The sequence below is a fragment of the Moschus berezovskii genome, chromosome 26 (assembly GCF_049115385.1).
Source record: "Moschus berezovskii isolate FMDL1 chromosome 26, NW_MosBer_1.0, whole genome shotgun sequence".
Classification (NCBI taxonomy): Eukaryota; Metazoa; Chordata; class Mammalia; order Artiodactyla; family Moschidae; genus Moschus; species Moschus berezovskii.
The window spans coordinates 7678518-7701492 of NC_142485.1; the positions used below are offsets into that span (position 1 = coordinate 7678518).

General features: G+C 49.1%; 1 protein-coding gene across 1 annotated transcript in view; it reads right to left on the minus strand.

Annotated features, from left to right (window-relative positions):
• HGSNAT (heparan-alpha-glucosaminide N-acetyltransferase) overlaps nt 1-22975 on the minus strand; it is a 30505-nt gene that overhangs the window by 1506 nt on the left and 6024 nt on the right. The window contains exons 3-17 of the mRNA XM_055416688.2: nt 19512-19648; nt 19169-19290; nt 16687-16756; nt 12919-12988; nt 12188-12285; nt 10367-10443; nt 9729-9759; nt 8470-8630; nt 7427-7542; nt 5335-5456; nt 4824-4950; nt 3347-3433; nt 1371-1448; nt 434-504; nt 237-349 (exon numbers count right to left, since the gene is read on the minus strand). Of these exons, the coding sequence (XP_055272663.2) occupies nt 237-349; nt 434-504; nt 1371-1448; nt 3347-3433; nt 4824-4950; nt 5335-5456; nt 7427-7542; nt 8470-8630; nt 9729-9759; nt 10367-10443; nt 12188-12285; nt 12919-12988; nt 16687-16756; nt 19169-19290; nt 19512-19648 (1480 nt within the window). The remainder of the gene's footprint in view (nt 1-236; nt 350-433; nt 505-1370; nt 1449-3346; nt 3434-4823; nt 4951-5334; nt 5457-7426; nt 7543-8469; nt 8631-9728; nt 9760-10366; nt 10444-12187; nt 12286-12918; nt 12989-16686; nt 16757-19168; nt 19291-19511; nt 19649-22975) is intronic.

Here is a 22975-nt window from a genome sequence, read left to right on the forward strand (position 1 = left end):
CTCTGTGACAAGGCATGGCCCCTTTTCTGAAGCTCCCGGAACCAGTGACCTGCCTGAGGAGGCCAGTCGGGTACATTTACGACCCCACAAACTAAACGGTAAAATGGGGGGCTGCCTGGGAACAGAGCCAGCGATGCCCGCCTGGGGTCCCCGGGCACGCTCAGCACCAGCCCCTCCCAGCCTCCAGCCCGTCCTCTGAGTGCCCTCCTCCGCGCGGCCTGGGGCGGGGGGCTCACCCGGGTAGAAGAACGGGGCTCCCGTCCACAGCCCCTTGACGTCCACCACGGGGTAGAGGACCAGCAGGGCGAGGAAGGCCCAGGAGCTCAGCGTGGTGACGTAGGAGACGGACCTGGGGACACCGGGCGTCTCAGGGCTCTGGAGAGCGCGGCGGCCGCCCGCCCCCCGGGGGTGACGACGGGGCTTCTGCACCTACCAGAGGTTTTTGTTTACTGGAATAAAGCCTTCATTCTCAGATGCTTTCGTCAGAGCTGCAGAAACAAGCCCCTGGAGGCGGGGTGGGGTGGGGAGAAAGATGTTAAAAGTTTTTTCCGTCATCTCCAGAAACAACGGTGGTTCCAAACTGAAAACCAGGAGTGACTTCCTTGCTTAGGGAAAGCTGAAAAGTGTGCCCTCCGTTTTATTCTTCTAACTAGAAAAACATGTTTAAGATGTATCAGTATGGGCTTCCCTGGTGGTCCAGTGGTTACGAATCTGCCTTGCAATGCAGGGGACACAGGTTTGATCCCTGGTCCGGGAAGAGTCCACATGCCGCAGAGCAACTAAGCCTGCGTACCACAGTGACTGAGCCCGCGCACCCTAGGGCCAGTGCTCTGCAACAAGAGGAGCCCCGCGATGAGAAGCTAACCAGAGTAGCCCCCACCCGCCACACCTGGAGCAACGCCTGAGCACAGCAATGAAAGCCCAGCACAGCCAGAACAAAAATAATAATTACATACACAAACAAGATACAGTGCGAAAAATACTCTCCACAAAGCGCCTTCTCATCACTGCCCTGAGTTGAAGGTAAACGAGCTGATCAGCTGGAGTGAATCCTCGGAGGAAACACGACTGCAAGGTCAGAGTGGAGAGGAATGCCCAGCTTCTCTTCTGCCACCTGCCAAACTGTCATCGGGGACCAGGTCCTGCAAAGGCCCCCCAGAATCTACCCCTCCGCTCCGTTTCCTCCTGGATTCAATGACTTCCTTAAAGAGACTTCTCCTAAGAAAACCACCCTGAGCATTTAGGCATCGGAATGATGAACTGAAGAACGTTCTGGCATGACAGCCGTGACCCCAAGGCTAAATGCTTTCTTTCTTTGAAACGTGAATGTGTGAAGAGAAGGAACTTCACTGAGGGAGGGGGTGACTTACAAGAAGACAACCCCAGGCAGCAAATCTGATCAGGATGCCTCTGGTCTGGTCCTTGTAATACAGGAGTATCTTCCCTGCCTGGGGAAGAAAAGGCAGTATGACCCAGAGAACCAGCCAGGGGGGCGATTCTTATTTCATATTCACCCAGTGTTCCAGGACAGACTCGCCTGTAGGCACTGAGGTTACCAGGGAATGGATGGTCCCCCTGCCCTTGGCTAGTGGGGGCCGAGAGGTGCAGGGACCACTGGGGAGGGAGGGAGGAGGGAGGAGGATGTGCAGAGGACGCGCTGCCGGGCTGAGGACATGAGCACAAAGCAGGAACAGTGTTGGGCAGCCTGGAACAGCATGCACGCAGCATGTCACACAGGTGAAAGCACACGGCCGCCCTGCGGGACTGCAGGTAGTTCAGAAAGGCCAAGCAGATCAGAGGTGGGAAGGAGGGGTCAGGCAGCACGAGCCTTCTCCCACAGGCGATGGGAGCCAAGGAAAGTCACTCCCCCACCACGCAACCAGGGACCAGCTCAGGCTGGGCTGTTGGATGGCCCCGTCTGTCAGGGGTAGAGAAGGTGGATGGGGCAGTATGGACCCAGAGGCAGGGAACACTTTAAAAACAGAAAAATCTGCACTTTGCATAACCACCCCCCAAATTAGGATTTTCTGAAAACACTGAAGAAAGTGTTAGCAATAATCTAGAAGAGCTAAATCTTATGAATGTTCTGTTCTTGGAGTCTTATGTGAATTAACTTATTTGGGAGCTATTAACTTATATAAACACTATTGAAGCACAGGGGGTACAGAAACACTCCCTGGACAGCCCAGTGGGTGTGCAGGGTCCAGGCACGGGTGGCGGTCAGCACTCCTTACCGGAGTCAGGGCACGCACAGATTTACCTGGAGAGCTTCCGGGGGGATTAAACGCATTTATGAATAAAAGCAGCCATGCAAACTCTACAGCGCTGCAGACGGAAAGGCAGCATCTCTACCCAGGAAATTATTTAACCACCAAAATGTAAACACTATAGACCCGCACTGTCCCACACAGGAGCCACTGGCCACCTGTGACTATTCAAGTGTAAACTTAAATGAAATAAAAAGCCAGTTCCTCCGTCGGACCAGCCCCATCTGGAGGACTCTGCAGCCATGCGCCGAACAGTTTCAGTGTCAAAGAGGTCCCCCAGGAAGGGGTATGTGGTGTTCCCCCTCCTAGTCATCTCAATGAATGGTTTCCGACACCAAATCAGGAGAATTTCAGGAAGGAAAATCTGGGCTGCTCAGAATCTTAACATAATTGTCTCTGAGAGAAACCGAGAGCCACTGGTACTGGCTCGGGCACAGAGCACGCGTCATCTGAAACTGTGTGACATGCACATGGAAGAAAAGTGACAGGTGACCTTCCAGACGCGGTCCAGCCCAGCGAAGACACCACTCACCCTGGGGCTGCTGTCCCCACTGCCAAGACGAGCCATGTGAGCAAGAACTTCTGAGACTGCCAGAACGACACCCAGTTATATGAACGCGCCAACTTTTAGCACCTAGTTGTGCTGCTGCTGCTGAGGCACTTCAGTCGTGTCCGACTCTGTGTGACCCCGTAGACGGAAGCCCACCAGGCTCCCCCGTCCCTGGGATTCTCCAGGCAAGAACACCGGAGTGGGTTGCCATTTCCTTCTCCAATGTGTGAAAGTGAAAAGTGAAAGTGAAGTTGCTCAGTCGTGTCCGACCCTTAGCGACCCCACGGACTGCAGCCTACCAGGCTCCTCCATCCATGGGATTTTCTAGGCAAGAGTACTGGAGTGGCTTGCCATTGCCTTCTCCGACCTAGTTGTGACGATCTGTTAAACAGGAGTAGAATTTATTAGGCCTGAACTACACACAAGACTGTTTCCAGTGACTTCTCTTGGTCCACCGACACGTGTATGAGTGGTGGATCAATAGTCACCAACTGTCAGGAACACGCATTCTCATGAGATGAACAGATACCTGAACTCCCAAAAACGCCATCACGATGGAGTTGATGGTCCCCAGGATGCCCTCTGGGTCATAGGCCACCTCGGTGTGATAAAGCACCTGAACAGGACAAGAAGGCAGGACTCACTCACTGATCGAAAACCACACAAAAAACCCGCAGACGAAATACAAACTTCCTTACACCCCAGCAATGTTTCTGGTTTCGCTGCAGAAATTCACTGCCAACTTGTGGCCAGCATACTTCTGGCCAAGAAAGTGTGTGGTGTGTGACACTCTGGAAGGAAACACAGATGTGAGCCCCGGTGCAGGGCAGCCACCTTGACCTCAGGTGGTCTGAGAGGTGGTGCCGGGACCCATGTCCCTGACACAATGCGTCCCTAGCCAGCTTCAAACACTATGGAATCTTTTACTTTTCAGGTTTATTCTTTGGGATCGACCCTATTGTGACATTAACTTCTTCCTTTCCTCTTTCGAGGCAAATAACATTTAAAAATACATTTGTATCATTTCATTGTAAGAGAAACGGTTATTATAGAAAAGACAGAAATCTGGAGCCAGTTATTGTCGTGGGTGCCGGGGGCATCACCCAGCGCCCCCGCCCCGGCTCGTCCCACCCCTCTGGGGACGAGAGCATCTGGAAGTAGTGACGGCAGAAAGCTCTCAAGCTGCTCCTGGGTTCGTCCCTGAGGGAGCCAGCTCTCGGAGTCACCCCCTTGCTGGGTTCGTCCCTGAGGGAGCCAGCTCTCGGGAGTCACCTCTTGCTGGGCTATCCACATCCCTCCGGGGATGTCAAGGGCCTGGACCGCGCCCGCCCCACTGAGAACACCTCTGAGGGGTGGCCCCAGCCCCCAGGATGCCAGCGGGGCCTGTGTGTGACGGTCCCCCTGCCCCGTCCTGCTTCCTCCAGCCCCAGACATGATGATCCCAAAGCGCTGCCCGACAAACGTCCCCTGTTGGAACCGCCCACCCCGCCCCGGACCTGAGACCCACACGAAAGCACCTCGTGCACACCTGGTGCTGGGCTGCTGCTGCTGCTAAGTCACTTCAGTCGTGTCTGACTCTGTGCGACCCCATAGACGGCAGCCCACCAGGCTCCCCCGGCCCTGGGATTCTCCAGGCAAGAACACTGGAGTGGGTTGCCATTTCCTTCTCCAACGCATGAAAGTGAAAAGTGAAAGTGAAGTCGCTCAGTCGTGTCCGACTCATAGCGACCCCATGGACTGCGGCCTACCAGGCTCCTCCATCCATGGGATTTTCTAGGCAAGAGTACTGCAGTGGCTTGCCACTGCCTTCTCCGTGGTGCCAGGCAGCCTCACTTTAAAGCCAAAGAACCACACCGCCCAAAACCAATGTTAAAGTGAAGTCTCTAAGGTCAGCCAACTCCAAACACAGCTCGGCTCTGCCCTAGTCTACCTCTCCGGTGCAGCTGGGGGTGGCCGCCCCGCTTCCCCACCTCGGGGTCCGCCCCGACAGGGCGGCGCGCACTCACAGCGGAGGAAGGGTGCTGGTAGAGGTGCTGGTCGCCCAGGAGCAGGCGGTCCACGTAGCCCGCGGCGCCGCCCGTGCAGTTCCGGAACCTGCCACCGTCTCCGATGCCGCCCGGCCCCAGGTAACCGCTGTGGAGGTGAGAACACGTGCGTCACCCGCCAGGCCTGGGGCAGGGCTGCGCACGGGCGATGGGCCTGCCCGCCACACCCTCAGAGCGCCATGCACACCCACGGTGAAGGCCCTGACTCCCTGGCCACCCCAGGGGTGAGACGGGGGCGGGGTGTGGGGGGCCCAAAGTCCATCCCCCTCCCGCTGGCCCTGGGAGACCAGCCAGAGACGGGCCTCTGGACATGCATTCCACCCCTCTCCTCCCCCGCCCCAACACCAGGGAGTCTTTCAGGAGGACAGAGAGGAAGGGAGGTCCCGACTCGGGCAGGCTGACAGCTGGAACCCTGAGGCTCCAACTTGGCAGAAAGGGATGTGCAAACAGGGTTTCCTGCAGGGCTCCTCACGTGGGGCACCCTGGAACCGGTAAGAAGAAGGTCAAGGCCAGCCAGACGCCTTCCAGTATCAGCACGATGAGCCACTGGGGCCAGCTGGCTGTGACGTCCAGCAGAGAAAAGCAGCTTCTCTCCTGGGGGAAGGGGGTGCACGTAAAGAACACGTGTGAACTCGGTGCAGGCGGAATGGGAAACAACAGACAGCTGCACGTGTATTCGGGAAGCTCCCGTGAGGCTCCTCGTGGCCTCGATGGTGGTAACACAGAATAGACGTGTGTTTATCCCAAACGCAGACACGCCACCTCTGTGACACGGGCTTCCCTGGTAGCTCAGCTGGTAAAGAGTCTGCCTGCGATGCAGGACATCCCGGTTCAATTCCTGGGTCGGGAAGATCCCCTGGAGGAGGGCACAGCAACCCACTCCAGTATTCTTGCCTGGAGAACACCATGGACAGAGGAGCCTGGCGGGCTACAGTCCATGAGGTTGCAAAGAGTTGGACACGACTGAGTGACTAAGCACAGCATATGACGGTCACAGAAAAATGTTAGTTGAGAAGTTGTCAGTGGAAAATTCTATCCTTGTACCCAAGCGATTTAAAAAGAGATATTCATACAAAAACATGTACACGAATGGACACAAAATCATTATTCACAGCAGCCAAAAACTGAAAACAGGTCAACTATCCATCAACTGATGAATGAATACAAAATATGTTACATTCAGAAAACAGAATGTTATTCAGGAGTAAAAAGGAGTCAAGTACTCATGGCATAACATGGATAAACCTCAAAAAATATTCTGCTAGATGAAAGACGCCAGACACGAGAAGCCACATACTGTGTGATTCCGTGTCTGTGACATGTAATCCCATGTCTGTGACAGGCAGGCAGATAGACAGACAGACAGCAGATTAGGGGTTGTCTAGGGCCGGGGGACCTAGGGTTGGGGAGTGGCTGTGAGACAGGGTGTTTTCAGGGGTAATGAGACTATTCCAGAATTAGATAGCGGTGATGACCGCACAGCTCTGTGACCATACCAAATGGCCCGCAATTTCACACCTCAAGGGTGTGAGTTTTATGGTGTGTGAATTATATCTCAATAAAGCTATTACTTTAAAAAGAAATACAACTTAAAAAGGAAAATGAAATTTCAGATTTGGGAGCTCTGCTGGTTGAAGGAAGAAGGGGTACAGCCCACCTGCTCCTGGTGTGCCCTCAGACCCTCGCTCCATCGTGGGGGCCTGGACGAGCCTCGCAGACGCTCCAGTCCCCCACAGCTATCAAGGTCACATCCGGGTGAGCACAGCACTCCCACTGTGCCTTCAGAAGCCTGAAGCAGAGGGCACGGGGCATGGGCAGGGGGCTGCCGGGGGGGGCGGGGTGAAGGAGTGCCGGGTAAACACACTCCAGCAACACACAACCGAGGAAGCCTTACAGGAAGAACCAAGAGAACCTGGGATGCAGGGATGAATTTGCTAGTTACACGGGAAGGAGCGGGAACAAATACAGTTTATACAGCTAATAAGCTTACTGTGAAGTAGGAGCCACATGGAAAGATTTAAACATTTCCACCTAAAGCTTTGCCTCCACTGGGGGGGACAAAAAAAATAGCTGTCATCTGAGTAAACTGAACTTGGCAATTTATAAGAAGACAGAAAGTAATAACACAAGAGATGAGGCACTCGCATCCACCTTACAAGGAGGAAACAGGAAGCAGCCCAGGGCAGACCTGGCACCTTCCAGGTCGAACCTCTGCAGCCTTTGTGGGACACTGAAACGTTCTGAGGTTTCCACAAGGAGACTGAAACACGGCAGTGGCGCCCCCGAGAGGCTGGGCCAGTGCACCAGAGGACGGTGCTGCTGTTAAGGCCATCGCAATGCACTGATGAAAGGACACTGAAACACTTACTGAGAGGGGAGCGCTCGTGGGATGTTCTTGATCACAATAAAAAAGAGACGGATATAAAGACTAAATAAAAATAACTACTTGAAGGAAAGAGACAGACTTAGAGAGTCTCGTTCTCTTTGGTCCTGCGCTCTGAACTAAAGAAGGTTCTGGCACTTACACGGGGACCCTCCCCCTTTATAAAGACGGGGTCGCTCACCGAGGCGCAGGTCTCAGGCACCGGCTTGGCGAAGAGCAGCTCCAACACGGCGACCACGAAGTAGGTGGCCCCCAGGCGCTGGAGCACGCCGGGGATGCGCACCTTCTCCCAGGACACTGCGGGCACCAGGCAGGGGCGTCAGCCAGCACCGCTCACCCCACCCCGACTCAACACCACCTTCTCCACGGGGCAGACAGACCTCTACGGCGCCCGAGGAAGTCTGTTTTTGCAGCTTGTGGCGATGGGAGCCCAGGTAGTCAGGGGCCCTGCTCGCACCCAGCAGGGAGGCTGGGCGCAGAGCAGCTGAGGGTCCCGCTCGGCGTGCGGACACAGGGAGGCTCTCTCCCAACCTTCTCCCATCAGGGAGGGGGAGGATCCAACTGCCAGCCTGGGGGAGCCTGCAGCCCCGGCGCCTCCTGCCCGAGGGTTCGCCTAACGGCTGCCGGGTGAGTGTGTCCCCTTCTGCTAGTGAGAGTGAGCCTTCCCGGTTCCGTTGCTGCCCCAGCGCGGGGCTCACACCCTTTCCCCCGCCGTCCTGCCCCTCTCACGCCTCTCCAACACGGCAGAGGCGTCACTGCCTCCTCGCAGCCAGGGGCATCCACACACAGGGGGGGCCCTGGAAGGGCATCCTCACCGGGACAGCGGGTGAGACCAAAGCGGCAGGAGGGGGCAACGGGGACCAGCGGCTGGTCTGGCCCCACCCTGCCCCTCCCTACACTCGGACACAGCACCTTGCTCTCCCGGCCCCAGGGTCTTCCTTTGTACAGAAGGGTTTGCCTGGACTTGGAGGCACCTTTCAGGCCTAAAATTCCAAGATAACAATAAGGACTTCCCTGGCCATCCGTGGTTGAGACTCTGCGCTTCCACTACAGGGGGCTTAAGGAACTAAGACAGCCAAATAAATGACAAAGCCCAAAGTCATGCAAGCATTAGACCTACTTTTCGAGTAATTGTTCTTTTTTGCAGGCAAAACTTGAGGTGGAGGAACTACATCTTTTCCCTATCTCAACCTGAATATATTCTAACAGGGGAAAAATACTTACGTGGACCAAGGCAATAATTGGGGTTCACGACAAAAATTCCTATACAGATTAACAGGAAACTCCTCCACGCGATCTTCCCCAGGAGTCTGAATTTTGAACATCCCCGCTGCAGAACGGAAGTCATCGACAGAAAAATTGAAGCTCCCATAATAAACACAAACCTGAAAAAACAACAGCTCTTACTAGATGGCCACGTCCAGCTTTTTTGTCTCTACATCATTAGTATTTGATAACCTAAGATGTAAGAGAAGCAACACATGATTTCTTGAAACCACATTGGCCGAGAGGTGGAGGAAGAATCCCAGTGTCAGGCTGAAAGGTTTGTGCCCCTTCTCGTCCTGACTTAGGAGGAAGCCCTTTGGAACAATAGACAATCCCCCCATTCCATCACCAAAAACAAACCATTATGTAAAATAAGCTACAGGGATATTCTGTGCAACATAAGAAATCTGACCAGTATTTTATCGTAACTCTATTTTTAAACTGTGAATCCTTGTAGTACATACATGTAATGTACACACATATATACATACATATAGTATGCACACACACAGCATGGACTTATAGAATGCTGAACATCAACTACATTTCAATTTAAAAAAATTAACATAAAGGACCTCTTCACCAGCCCAGAGAAACCTAAGTTCATATCAGCAATGAAACACTGGGGACCAAAGACAAAAACCCGTGGCCGGTTCTACGAACATCTCCAAATGATGGAGGGAAGTCATTCAGCGTCTGCAGACACACAAAACCCACGCTGTACAGGAAGTCAGGGTCCTTCAACCAGGGGAGCAGCCAGAGACAGCCAGGCTTACTCCACTGCTATTTCAGAGTTTGACTCGCTACTGTCATTAACTGTAATATACATTATCAGAATTTATCAGAACTCCCTGATAGCGATATACTGCGTACCTTTTAGGAAATCAGATTTCCACATGTATTTTCAGGATGAGTGGAATATTCAGAATTGATGACTTTCCACAATATTCCAGGATCTCCCATATCACACACACACTAACAAAACGCTCCCTCCCAAGTCACCCATCTTTTATGTGCCCGTGTCTTAGACAAGCACTGCACCAGGTGTCAGAACCATGCGGGAACCCAGCCTTTGGGAGGAGCTCGTTACACAGCGGCCTGGGGGCAGCACAGGCCCACCGCCAGAACTCAGGGCCGGGGTCAGGAAGGTCCAGCGTCAGCGGGAAACCAAAGCGGGCAGATGGGCCCGAAGAGCGGATGTTGGGTCTACCACTCACCATGGGAACACAAGGTCGGCCACCGTCAGCCCTGCGGGACACAAGCGTGACAGTGAGGAAGGGGCCTGGCGCCCCCCAACCCAGGACAGCGTCCACCTCTCTCTGCCCGGGCATGTCCCCGGGAAAAGCCCTCCAAGCAGCGCTGAGCTGCCCTGGCTCTGAGGCTGGGGGCTGGCCGGGGGCGCTTCCATACTTCCAGCCTGGACAGAAGCATGCGGACGGTCCACAATCTCAGGAGTGCTACTCAAAACTCATCCTAAACCCACCCCCCCAGGCAGATTCACAGCCACGACGCAGCATCACTCAGACCCCCCAGATCCACGGCATCCCAGGAGGACCACGCATCTCAGGGCGGAGCGCCCATGAGGCTGGGGCGCAAGGCACACCTCAAACAGACCCAGGACCTCATATCGACATTCTAACACCCTCTGCAGAGCCCATGTCCTGGCTGCACCGACCTCTGCAGACCTCTGGGGTGACAAGGAAGCACTGCGGAGCCAGGGTACACACAGGGAGAAGGAAACTGAAGGCTGAGACAACGGTCTAAGGTGCTGTCTGTGGGGGATGCATCACTGGGGCCGCTGGGGGGGCGCTGGCGGGGCCCGAGTCAGCCAGGCGACCCCCGGGCAGGGGCTCACCGTTCCAGCTCGAGTGCTTGAAGTACCAGTATTTCCCGCCTCCATAGTTCACGAAGACCATGAGGATGAGTGCCATCCTGCAAAGCGACAGACACACGCACTCAGGGCCCGGCCATGTGCCCGGGACGCCTGGCTGCAGGACCCAGTGCCATCCTGGTTGTGGGCAGACCCTTCAAGAGTGAGTAACTCCTGCTTATCAGCACCACAGGGAGGAGCCCACACGAAAGTCCTCTCTGCCATCTCCAATGTGATGCCTGCAGAAAAAGTGCCAGTACACCCTAGAATTTGAAAATGGAGCGAAACATTCCTGATCACTCCATTTCGTGCTAATTACTTAACTGTTTCAGGTGAAGGAACTGCAGTGGCGGGGACAGTCTTTTGGGTCAAGACCTGCCTTCCTCTTTCTTGGATCCACTGGACCCTGGGTGAGCCTCCCAGCAGTTCTGGGAGAAGGAGGGACACCCCAACCTGGGGACCATGACAGACAGTTACCTCCATCACCGCACCGACTCATGCATGAAACGTGTCAGCACTAAATCAGTGTCAGCCCCAGTACACCCGGGAATATCTCCAGAAGAGATAGGAATACAGCAAGACAGATTCTGCCTGTGCTGCTGTTTGAAGCCAATTCCCCCGAATGTGGGGAATAAAGACAGGCGTGTGTCAGCGGGGTGATTTGTGGGAATGGTGAAGCTCAGAAACCACCTGGTAGCTCAGCTGGTAAAGTATCTGCCTTCAATGCAGAGACCCCGGTTTGATTCCTGGGTCAGGGAGATTCCCCTGGAGAATGGATAGGCTACCCACTCCAGTATTTTTGGGCTTCCCTGGTGGCTCAGCTGGTAAAGAATCCGCCTGCAAGGCAGGAGACCTGGGTTCGATCCCTGGGTCTGGAAGATCCCTGAAGGAGGGCATGGCACCCCACTCCAGTATTCTTGCCTGGAGAATCCCATGGACTATATAGCCGGAGCTATAGTCCATTGGGTCACAAAGAGTCAGACATGACTGACTAAGCGCAGCACACTGCAGCCCGGCCGACCGCATTCACATCCCATGTGGTCCCTGCGTGACCTCAGGCAGCTTACTCAACTCCGAGGCTCAACTGCTCCATGAGAAACAGGGATGTTTTAGGAAGCATATACTTCACAGGACTGCTGAGAGATTAAACAGGTGAAGACAAGTTGGAACCAGGCCTGGTGCACAGGAGGACTCTGTGTTACAATGGTTATTATTAGCATCCTTAGTCACTACTGCCTGGATTCAGACACACAGAGAGGGGCATGCAGAGCCCTGGGGAGGCGGGGTCGGGGAACCCTGAAATGGTTCTGAAAGGCCTCGGTGGGGAGCAAGTGTGGCTTCTCAGCCACACGGTCTCAGGCCTTATTGCCAGCGTCTGGTCCTGGCCGCCATTCTGGATCACGTGACTCTGGATTTGCCATCAAAAGGGCCTGACGTTTGAGCTGTTCTGTGAGTGGAGGGAGAGGACGAGGCTGCCCCGCGTTCCGTTTCCAGGCTGGGGCACTGGCCGTCTGTGCAGCTGCTGAGCAGACAGGGGTGCCCGGGGCAGCTCCTCGCAGGCGGGATGAACCAAAGCACTCCCGTGCCCCCGGGAGGCGGGCCTCGGCCTCTCCCCCGCTGCTCCGAGTGACCCATCCACCTGGCTCTCACAACAGTCTCGAGTCGGGAGAGGCGGCCAATGTGGCTTTACAGCAGGAGACCTTCTCCAGCCTCGAGAGCAAAGCGTGCCTGAAACACCTCCTGCAGCAAATGCGTGTGCGTGTGAGCGTGCCACCCGAGGCCCCGTGCCACCAGGAGCCCACATACCCTCGGAACGTGTCCACGCAGCGGAGGCGCAGTGGGGCCGCCGACCGACGCCAGGCCTCTGGTTGGGTGTCACTCGCCCTGCTCGGGGACCCCAGCTCCTTCCAGAAAAGGGGAGAAAAATGCAAACAGTTCATGATGTGAAAGAGTAAACCAGATTTTTCTGCTTTTAGGGAAGAAATCAGCAGAGTGAAAGCTGAGGATCACTGTGGCTGGACGATACTTTCACTTGCTTCTGTAAAGACCCACCTAGAGATTAGGGTTTCGCTTGATTTGGATTTTGCACCTCTACTGAGTGGCCGGGCTGATAAACAACCACAAAGGATGCATGGCACAAGAACACCCGCAGGTATGTTCACAAGGAACTGATTAACACGAGACAGGACGTTTAATCAACACGGCGGGCCATCACGTGTACAGATGTAATACTCGCGTCTCTCATTCTTCTGTTTTAATCTTGACACTCTCTATTCAACTGGGTCGATTTGGCAGTGCCGCCTGCGGAGTAGACAGACTATCGACTCCGAGCATCACCATGGAGCCCAAGCTCCAGCCTCACCAAGAGGACAGGGCGCCCTTCACGGGGGCTGGAGGGGCCTTCTGGTGATCAAGAAGGCAGGCCACTCGACCTGGCCATGCACAACGTAAGACAAGCTAGGTGACTAAATAAGGGACTATAAATTCCATATCGAGGAAGATACCCAGAGTGCACAAGACGCATTCTAATCACTCACAGAATTGATGAGGCGATCGGTTTCCCGAGAATTGATTGCTTTAGAAATCCAATTCTGAAAGTCTTCCAAACTGTCAACAAACAAAAGGCCCGGTTAATTTATTTTCTTGGGCAGAATTTTCAGAATATTACGCTGAAAGAAAATGAAAGCTCACATTCTATAAAGTCAAAGAATCAAACATTCTCCGTTTTCGACGAAATGGAAGCAGAAATCAAAGTTTACAGCAGCAGTCCTTTCAAGTGCAGGACCCTGACAGCATGGCTGCCTCAGAGAGGAAGCAGGAGTAAAGACAGAGCCTCCCTTCAAGAACGTTGTGAGGGCAGATGACACTGTTAGTCCCCGTGGCTGGAATTCTGGTTAAAGTTAGAACAGCAGAGGGTGCAGCAACCCAACGGGCTCAAGGCAGCAATGACAGATTTCAGCGCCTGCGGCTGTGGGAGGATGAGGCATCGCGGCCAGAGCAGCAGGAGCGGAGCAGAAGCAGGAGGGACCCAGAGGTGATCGCACCACGTGAAGGAAGCCAGACAAACGCCGCGCGGCCCCGCTTCCACGTGGAACCTATCTCTGAATCAGAAACAGACTCACAGACAAAGAAGAGACCTGCCCAGGAGGATGGAGAGCAGTGGAGGGATGCAGCAGGCGTTTGGGATTAGCAGATGCAAACTGGTATACAGTGTACAGAACGGAGAAACAGCCAGGACCTACTGTACGGCACAGGGAACTATACTCAATCTCCTGTGATAAACCATAATGGAAAAGAACATGAAAAAGAACGTCTATATATATATGTATATACATACATGTATGACTGAGTCACTCTGCTGTACAGCAAAGGTTAACACACACTGTAAATCAATTATACTTCAGTAATATAAATTTCAAAGATATCAGTAAACAAAACCAGCAAAAAGAAGAGAGTCAAGGTGAATGAGTGACTTTCTCTCAATTCTGATTTTATTAATATTTGTCCACCCTAAATGTAAATTAATGAACCTAGAGGCACCCTTGCGCCATACACAAAAATAAAATCAAAATGGTTTAAAGACTTAAATATAAGACACGACACCATAAAACTCCTAGAAGAAAATACACAGAAAACGTCCTTTGACATTAATTGTACCCATGTTTTCTTAGGTTACTCTCCCCAGGCGACAGAAATGAGAGCAAAAATAATTCCACTGACAAGCTTTTGCACAGCGAAGCAAACCATGAACAAAGCCAAAGACAGCCTATGGACTGGGAGAACATATCTGCAGATGATGTGACTGAGAAAAGCCTGATTTCCAAAATATACGAACAGTTCTTACAATTCAGTAACAAAGAAACAAACGATGGGGGAATGGATAAGGACGCTGTGGTGCATACATACAATGGATACCACTCAGCCATGAAAAAAAAAATGAATGAAATGATGCCATTTGCAGCCACATGAATGGACCTAGAGATGATCATACTAAGTGAGCTCAGAAAGACAAAGCCCAATATGGTTATCACTGATGCGTGGAATCTAAAATAGGCCACAGGGAATCTCCTGGCAGTCCAGTGATTTAGGACTCTGCACTTTCACTGAAGGGGCCATGGGTTTGATCTTCAGTGGATGAACTAAGATCAAGATTCTGCAAGCCAGGCAGTGGGGCCCATCCCATCCACTCTCCCAAAAAAAAAACAAAAACAAAAACAAAACAACTCAGCCAGTTCAATTTTCCTAACTTTTTTGCAACTTAATTACTCAGAGTATCCAAATATGATCCATATATCCAATGCACACATTTTAAATTTCTTCTTTTTTCCCCTACAAGTCAACTCCCATTTTTTGTCTATTCAACACTAAAAACATCACTGTCATATGAAAAACTTTAAAACAGAACCATGTAATTAAGGGTAAAAAGGAGAAGTTAAGATGCTGGAGAAGAACTCTTGAGAGCCCCTTGGACAGCAAGGAGATCAACCCAGTCAATCCTAAAGGAAATGAACCCTGAATATTCATTGGAAGAACTGATGCTGAAGCTGAAGCTCCAATACTTTGTTCACCTGATGCGAAGAGCCAACTCATTGGAAAAGACCCTGATGCTGGGAAAGACTGAAGGCAGGAGAAGGGGGCGGCAGAGGATAAGATGGTTGGATGGCATCACTGACTCAATGCCCATGATTTTGAGCAAACTCTGGGAGATGGTGAAGGACAGGGAAGCCTCCTGTGCTGCAGTCCCTAGGGTTGCAAAGAGTTGGACATGACTGAGCACTGAACGACTAAAAAGAAGATGTTTAAAAACTAAAGTTGAAAAAGAAAAAGCACTTATTTTCTTATACATGCTTGCTCCCCCAAGTGAAGAGGAGAGAGACAATGTTCTCTTTTCTGACTGCTTTTTCAGATTCCTTTCTAGTTCACACACATCTGAACTTTCTGGGGCTTCCAGGGGCAGCTGGAAGCTGATGCGAGAGATACAAGGAACTTCTGCTTTGCCCACAGGAGCATCTGCCCCAGGCTGTGAAGGCAGAATCATGTGCAAAAGGAGTTTCAGTTCCACTACGGGGCAGGGAGAAGTTCTTCTCTTTGCAGGAGCCTGAGATCAGCCACCTACCACTTTAAACATAATGCAGTAAATACATTCACATGAAACGCAGCAAATGAGGACTTCTTGGTGGTCCAGTGGTTAAGAATCCACCTGCCACTGCAGGGGACACAGGTTTGGTCCCTGGTCCAGGAAGATCCCACATGCTGTGGGGCAACTAAGCCCGTGAGCCACAACTACGGAACCTGCACACCCTGCCAGTGCTCTGCAACAAGAGAAGCCACCTCGGTGAGAAGCCTGCATGCTGCAACTAGAGATTAGCCCCCATTTGTCACTAGAGAAAGCCCATGAGCAGCAACGAAGACCCAGCTCGCCAAAAGAAAAGAAAAAAACCACACCAAATGAAAACACTCTCAGAAACTGGAACATTATTTGCATCTTATCAACATTCAAAGGGATGCACCTCCTCTGCGAGGACTGCACGGTGTCCCTGAAAGGCAGTGAAGCTAACCGTCTGCAGCAGGCAGCTCTCCTGCACAGCCCGGGTTCTCCGCCATGGAAGCACACTCCTTCTAGGAAGCTCTTTCTTCCAGTTTGGATCCAGCTCACCAAGAGAATTGTGTGGTGTTTCCTGAGACCCTCACTGGCTGAGCATGTAAAAATTCAATCCCGTTCCTTCTAAGAGGAAAGACCTTCCCTTGGAAAGATGCTGTGCTGGGCCTGAATCTAGTTCACTTTCTTTTTTCTTCTCCAGTTCACAAATTCACTCACCAGAATGGCAGTTTACCAGCAGAGGGGAAGGAATTCCCTCTCTGAGCTGGCTGACTCTAACCAAGGGAGAGTCCACCCCGAGGTGGGGGGTCCTGGCCGCAGGAGCTGGGGCAAGAGGCATGGCCTCAGGGCTCAGAGCTGAGAGGAAGAAGAGAGTCGGGGTGTCAGCACCTCGCAAAACCATCACAGGCTGCTTCCACACGCCACGAAGCAGGATGTGAGTCCTCCAGGAAACAGTGATTGCTCAAACATTTTCTTCTACGTTTCAGCCACGTGGGAGAATTGAAGGCAAAGATCCATTCCAACTAGGTTATTATTTCCTTGAAGCCAGAGGCTTATCTCTTATTCGACACTGAATCCCTAACGCCTAGGATGGCACGGTGGACACAGTAAATTTTCATTTAATCCAGGAATAATGATCACACTGCCCTTTCTGAACACATTTTTTCTATATTCTACTTTCCCCAGCGTGCCTGCCCCAACTTACCTCAGCAAGAACCTCAGGAAGGATACTGCAATGATAAGCCCCATGCCAACAAGGAACGCGATACCCACAGCTGCAAAAATAAAAGGAAACACGTCATCACCAAAAGTGTGGTCAGAAGCATCAAGGCTGTCACGTCACTGCAGTTAATCTGTGAATGAAAAATGCAAACAGGATATGAAGAAGAATGTATTTATATGTACAACTGAGTCACCTTTGCTGTACAGTAGAAATTAACACAACATTGTAAATCAATTGTACTTCAATAAAATAAATGGAAAAGTTAAAAAAAAAATGCAAACAAATTTGTTTCCCTTATGTGAAATTTCTTACTAACAATTGAGAACATGATTCATGACTAAAGTGCTAATTTTCATCATGAGAAACATCACACATACTCAGAACTACAGAGCATTGTACAATAAACCCACATACACTTGTAGCCTAGATTCTAGAAATTCACACACTGTCACTCTTGCTTCATCCTCATCCTATCTTTTTTTATTTTGCCTGAAGTCTTTTAGGCAATTCCCTGACATCAGTTATTTCATTACCACATCTCTGGGATGTACACCTATACCATCATGCAACCCTTGACCTGACCTCCCAACCCCCGAGAGGACACAGCGTCACTTCCACAGGACTCTGCTGAAGACACACAGCCTCGCCCTGGTCACAGGAAGGCAGAAAGCAAACCCAAGTAAGAAGACAACTGGCCAGTCTTCTTCAAAAGTGTCAAGGTGGTGAAAGATCAAGAAAGCCTGATTAGGAGAGATGAGACTGGCTTAGAGAAGGCCTGGCCGCTAAGTGCCCGGGAGCCCTGGGCAGGAAAAGGACACTAGAAAGACAGCTGGAGAAACCTGAAAGTCCGAAGCTCAGCTAACAGCCCTGGGTGTGCGCTAATGCCTGCTTTCAGAAACTGTACGAGGGGTCACGGTACTGTGATTATCCAGTTCAGGGGCTTAGCGGAAGCTGGGCGAAGGGCATATGGGAACACTATCTTGTAATGTTTCCACGAGTCTAAAGCTATTTTAAAATGAAAAGTTTCTTAAAAATGGACCTTCTGCTGTATAGGCACAATGTGATACAAAATTAATAACTCCCTGGCTAACACTGACTCCATATTCAAATTCTTCCAGTTGTCTTGAAGACACGTTTTGTAGTCCATGTGTTCAAATCAGGACCGAGGCAAGGCTCACAGCTTGCACGTGTTGTTACGTTTCTTAAGTCGTGCGCGTGCGTCCACAGTCACAGACTTGATTTACACGGGGTTGGCCGTCTCCTATCAGGGCGTCTCATTCTCGGACTAGATCTGCCAGGGCGCTTCCACCCGGTGTCATGGATCTTGTTCCTGTGTCCTCCGAGTGTTCTGCAGATGGGAAGTCAGCTGTTTAGCCTTGGCCAAGAAGGCCCACTTTCCCGGCAGGGATGCTCCGCAGGTGCGGCGCCTTCACCAACGCGTCCCATCGGCAGCACCTCCTGCCTCCCACCGTGCACCTGATGCCCTCGTTCAGGGGGTGGAGGCTGACCCCTCCCATGAAGTCCCCCTTTCATTGGATGGTTTTTACCTAAGGCGATGATTTCACTGGGTGTTGCAAAATATTCTGCCACACTCTTAGCTGGATTCTTCTGTAAAGAATTTACCCTCTTCACCTAGGACTACTTTGTTATCCTACAATAGTCAAAAACAGGAAAGGTACGACAGATGATCCTGCTTTTCCACTATCTTAATTGCACCAGTTAACATCAGGTGTCCCTGTCACCCCCAAAGACAACCAAAATATTGTTTCTGTTTGGGGACTGGGGCCTTGTGCTGTTTAGCTTCATAGTGAACTCACTGGTTTTTGTTATGTTCAGTGTGTTTCCACCAATTACTTCATTATTCTTTTAATGACTGAATCTTCCCACATTGGCCCTTTCACATTGCCTCTTACTGATGTTCTTCTGATACAACCAACCAGTCTTCAACAGCATCACTGCGAACAGTACTTATTGTTTGAAACAGCCCCAGGGACTTCTAATACTATCTACTGGGGACCTGGAATGACTCATTTCCTCCAGAGGAGTTATTAGAGACTGAACAACTCCTCCAGAATCCAAGAGGATGTCTGAACTGTCAAAGACACATACAGAAAACACTGTATCCCAAATCCTAAAACAAGGAAAGATACTTGATAGTCAACTGCCAGATTGTTAGCCAATTTCTAGTTTCTTTCCACTGCATTAACTTTTTTTGACTTATTTATGCTTCAAAATTAAACCAATGACAACTATGAGAATATGTGGATATATCAAATATTTTTATATATCACATAATTTTCTTAGTATATACCAAAGGCACAATAAATACACTATAAATATGCCATAATGAGATAGACAACCTGTAATCCAGGGTTTGAATTACACAACATATTGCAAACAATACTCAAAAACTGAAATGGTTGAAAATGCAAACTCTCAAAATCAAGCAAGAGCATGTACATACGAAGGTTACTGTCAACTGGCTCCTTGTTGACGACCAGGTCACAAGTAATTTCATTGACTCCGTCACGGACGTGCTTTACCGAGAGAGAATAGTTTCCAAACTCTCCAAATTTGTACTCCAGCCTACAGAGGTTAGGTAAAATGAAGAAACACTGTTAGGTTAGGAAATAAGGAGTTGGATGCTGGTGACGCCATCCAGGCAGAGTGAGAGGCGTTTCTGGGTGGAGACCAGGGAAGACACAGAAAGATATTCTGAAAGAAGGAAGAGCTAGAATCCAAACAGGAAAAAAGAAAAGCAGAGAGAAACGCAGATTTCAGTAGGTCACATCAAAGCAGGTACGAACCTACAGACTTCCTTGTCCTCCGCGGTGTAGTTCAGCTGCAGGATGGACCCATGCTGGGTGCCCACGGCCACGGCTGCGATGCCCGGCTCCCCGGCCTTCCTGCGCTGGGAGACGTTGGCCAGAACCTGGAGCAGGCACTGGAGATCCAAGCACAGGCCAGGGTTAGGGGTCTGGCAGTCTGCGGTGTTTGGATAGCCAACTGAAGGGCCTGAGAAAACTTCTTCATGCTTGTAAATAATTTTTAAATTTCAATAATTTAGGTCAAATTTGTCTATGTAAGTAGGTGTTGCTATGGAACTATACAAACCTCTATTCATAGGTCAATTCTTCACAGCATTAACAAACAGAGTGTCCATTAAATATTGCCTTTTATGGTTTTGCCTATAATTTAACAAATAAACATGATTCTACCCAACTTGCATATTTATAATGGTTGCATTAACTGATACATCATATTCCATCACATACTATAGTTAGGAATGCTTAGGCTGCTTTCAAAGCTTTTCTTTATTATTTTGTATATCATTTATATAAATTCTAGTTTTGAAAGACATAATTTAATGATATGATATATTTTGATAATATATATTTATAATTTATAAAAATTATATTGTCCTTAAAGATTTACACATGATATTCTTACTCCTTTAAATTCTTTCACTGAGATAAATTTCCAAAACTGAGATTACTGGATTAAAAAAATCATCATTTTAATGGTTCTTGTTACACGTGGCCGAACAACATTCACATAAAATAAAAAACTATAAGAGATTTATTTTTCTGAGCCTGACCAGGACTTCACATCCTTCTTCCTTTTGTTCAGGCACTAGGAGTTTATAATGCCACAGCATCAAGATTACATTCTTCATTATCGGAAGATGTGTTGTTGTTTAGTTGTCTCAGTCGTGTCCAGTTCTTTGCGACCCCATGGACTGTAGCCCACGAGGCTCTTCTGTCCATGGGATTTCCCAGGCAAGAACACTGGAGGGGGTTGCCATTTCCTTCTCCAGGGAATCTTCTCAACGAGAGATTGAATCCATATCTCCTGCATAGTCAAGCAGATTCTTTACCGCTGAGCCCCATGGAAGCCCCTATCAGTAGATCAAATACTTACAGTTTTCTTTGGCTCTTTTATGTTCCCGATGGTGTGAACCACATTAGACGCCTAGTTCCCTGGAACGTAATCTTAGAAATCTGTCCTCACACACTGCAACATTAAGCTTCTAACTCTCTCCAATACTTCCCCACTCCAGTGCTCTCATCCTGCTATATTCTGTTGTCTATAAAGCTGTATACATTCACACTGCTCTGGTGCGTTATTTCTTCTATTGCTTCATGAGCATAAGGATGTATTCTGCATTTTTTTTTTTAATTTGTAGGTTTGTTTTTTTTTTTACCTGAATCTACTTGGGGTATTTAATAGATGGGATCTGATCATTCCAAATGCCTTTCCCATGGTTTGCGCTGTAATATGTTAAACCATTACGAAAGTTGGAGTCTACTTCTTACACTCAGTTTGGAATGAGTTGGTCCTGGTTTCTCTTTTTTTGGCTGCACTCACCACTGTGCTCTGTGAGGCACCTCATCGGGCAGAGCAAGTCTCTAGACCATCCGTTCACTTTTGGGGCATCCTCTGATTCACTTGCCCACTTACTCTTTCCTATAATTTGGAATTCTTTTTATGCAGCTTCTATAAAGTATCCATTGATGTAGTAACAGCAATTGTGTTGAAAGTATAAACTAATTTGTGAACTACTGCCATTTTTCCTATGTTTAATCATCACATCAGAGTGCAATGGCTTCTCTCTCCATTTTAGACTATAATCTTGGCATTAAAATTTGATTGTTGTCCATATATATGACTTCTTATAGATTCCTCAAGGATGAAAATATAAGGCGTCATAAATCTCTCAATATGCCAACTTATTCTACCTGATACAAGTTTAAGACTTTTATATCCACATTAATTAGAAACATTGACCTGCATTTCTTCTCATGTCTTTGCTAGGTTTTAAGATTAACACCCTGCAGAATCAATCAGGTATCAAGCCATCATTTTTTTAACAGCTGTTATATTTAGGGTGGGTTTATATAGATTTAGAATTATTATTTGAAAATGAAGGGAAAAATTATCTATTTTTATGTGGGGAAATTCAGTATAACTTTCCAGATTTCTTAATCAGTTGCTGATTATTTATGTCCTCAATTTCTTTTTTTTTTGGCCACACTGCATAGCATGTGGAATGTCCCAGACCAGGGACTGAACCCAGGCCGCCTGCATTGGAAGCACGGAGTCTCTACCATTGGATTACCAGGGAAACTGCATGTCCTCAACTTCTTGAATCAATCTTCATACTACATTTTTTAAAGGAACTGATTTTTTTTACTTTATATTGATCAGTTTTAACTGTTCATTGAACCATAATTATTTTAATCTCTGTTGACATATAAATTCTAATTTTATTAATTTCCATTGCTCTTTAAATATATCAGTAATTTATCAACTGTGTGACTTTTAATTCTAATTGGAGTATAGTTGATTTACACTGTTGTGTTAGTTTCTGCTGTACTACAAAGTGAATCAGTTATATATACCCTCTCTTTTTTTAAAAAGACTCTTTTTCCATATAGACCATTACAGAGTATGTGTGACTTTCATTAAAAAAAAATCACTTGGTTCATTCTTATTCCCATTTTTTTCTCACTTTGCAGTTTCCATAGTTACTGTTTTTATCGCTTCCTTTTTTTGTTGTTTGGATGATGACACTGATTTCCAAAACCCTGAGATCCTTACTCACTAGCTTTGTGTTTCCCCATTTCTTCCTGATAAGCATAAAGCAGAATCTGGAAAGAGGACAGACTCTGAAGCTAGAGCAAGGGATGTGGACCCCAGCATTGCCACGTGACTGCTGGGGGACCCAGGAGAAAGTCCCTTTCCTGCCCTTAATCTCAGCATCACCACCTGGAGAATCCTGGATTGCCATGAGGATTATATGAGCTGTAACATGCATAACACAGAGCAGGCCCTCATTAAACAGAAGCTGCGACTTGTATTAATTGTATTAACATCATCTTTATTGTTTGAAACATTTAGAAACAAATTTTCATAAGAATTGCTTTGGCCAGGTCAAAGATTTTCCATGAAATATTTACCTCTGTATTCTCTCTTCCATTATATTTTTGTTGTGCAGAGACATGAAATTGCAGAAAGTAGTATCACTTCTGCCTGCTGTGTTTATTTAGTCTCTTTCGACAAGACACGATTGTTTTGTTAAATACATAGACCTCCTTGTGTGATAAACCTTTTCTTGGTCTTGACCTACCTTCTTACTATCACAGATGTTCTGTTTCATGTCACTTGACAGAAGGTGTCACATACTGCTCCATCATCTTCCAGCTGATACCCATACTGTGTTCTTTTAAAAATTTGCCTTTTTAAAAAAAGCTATTTACACTGAACAGGG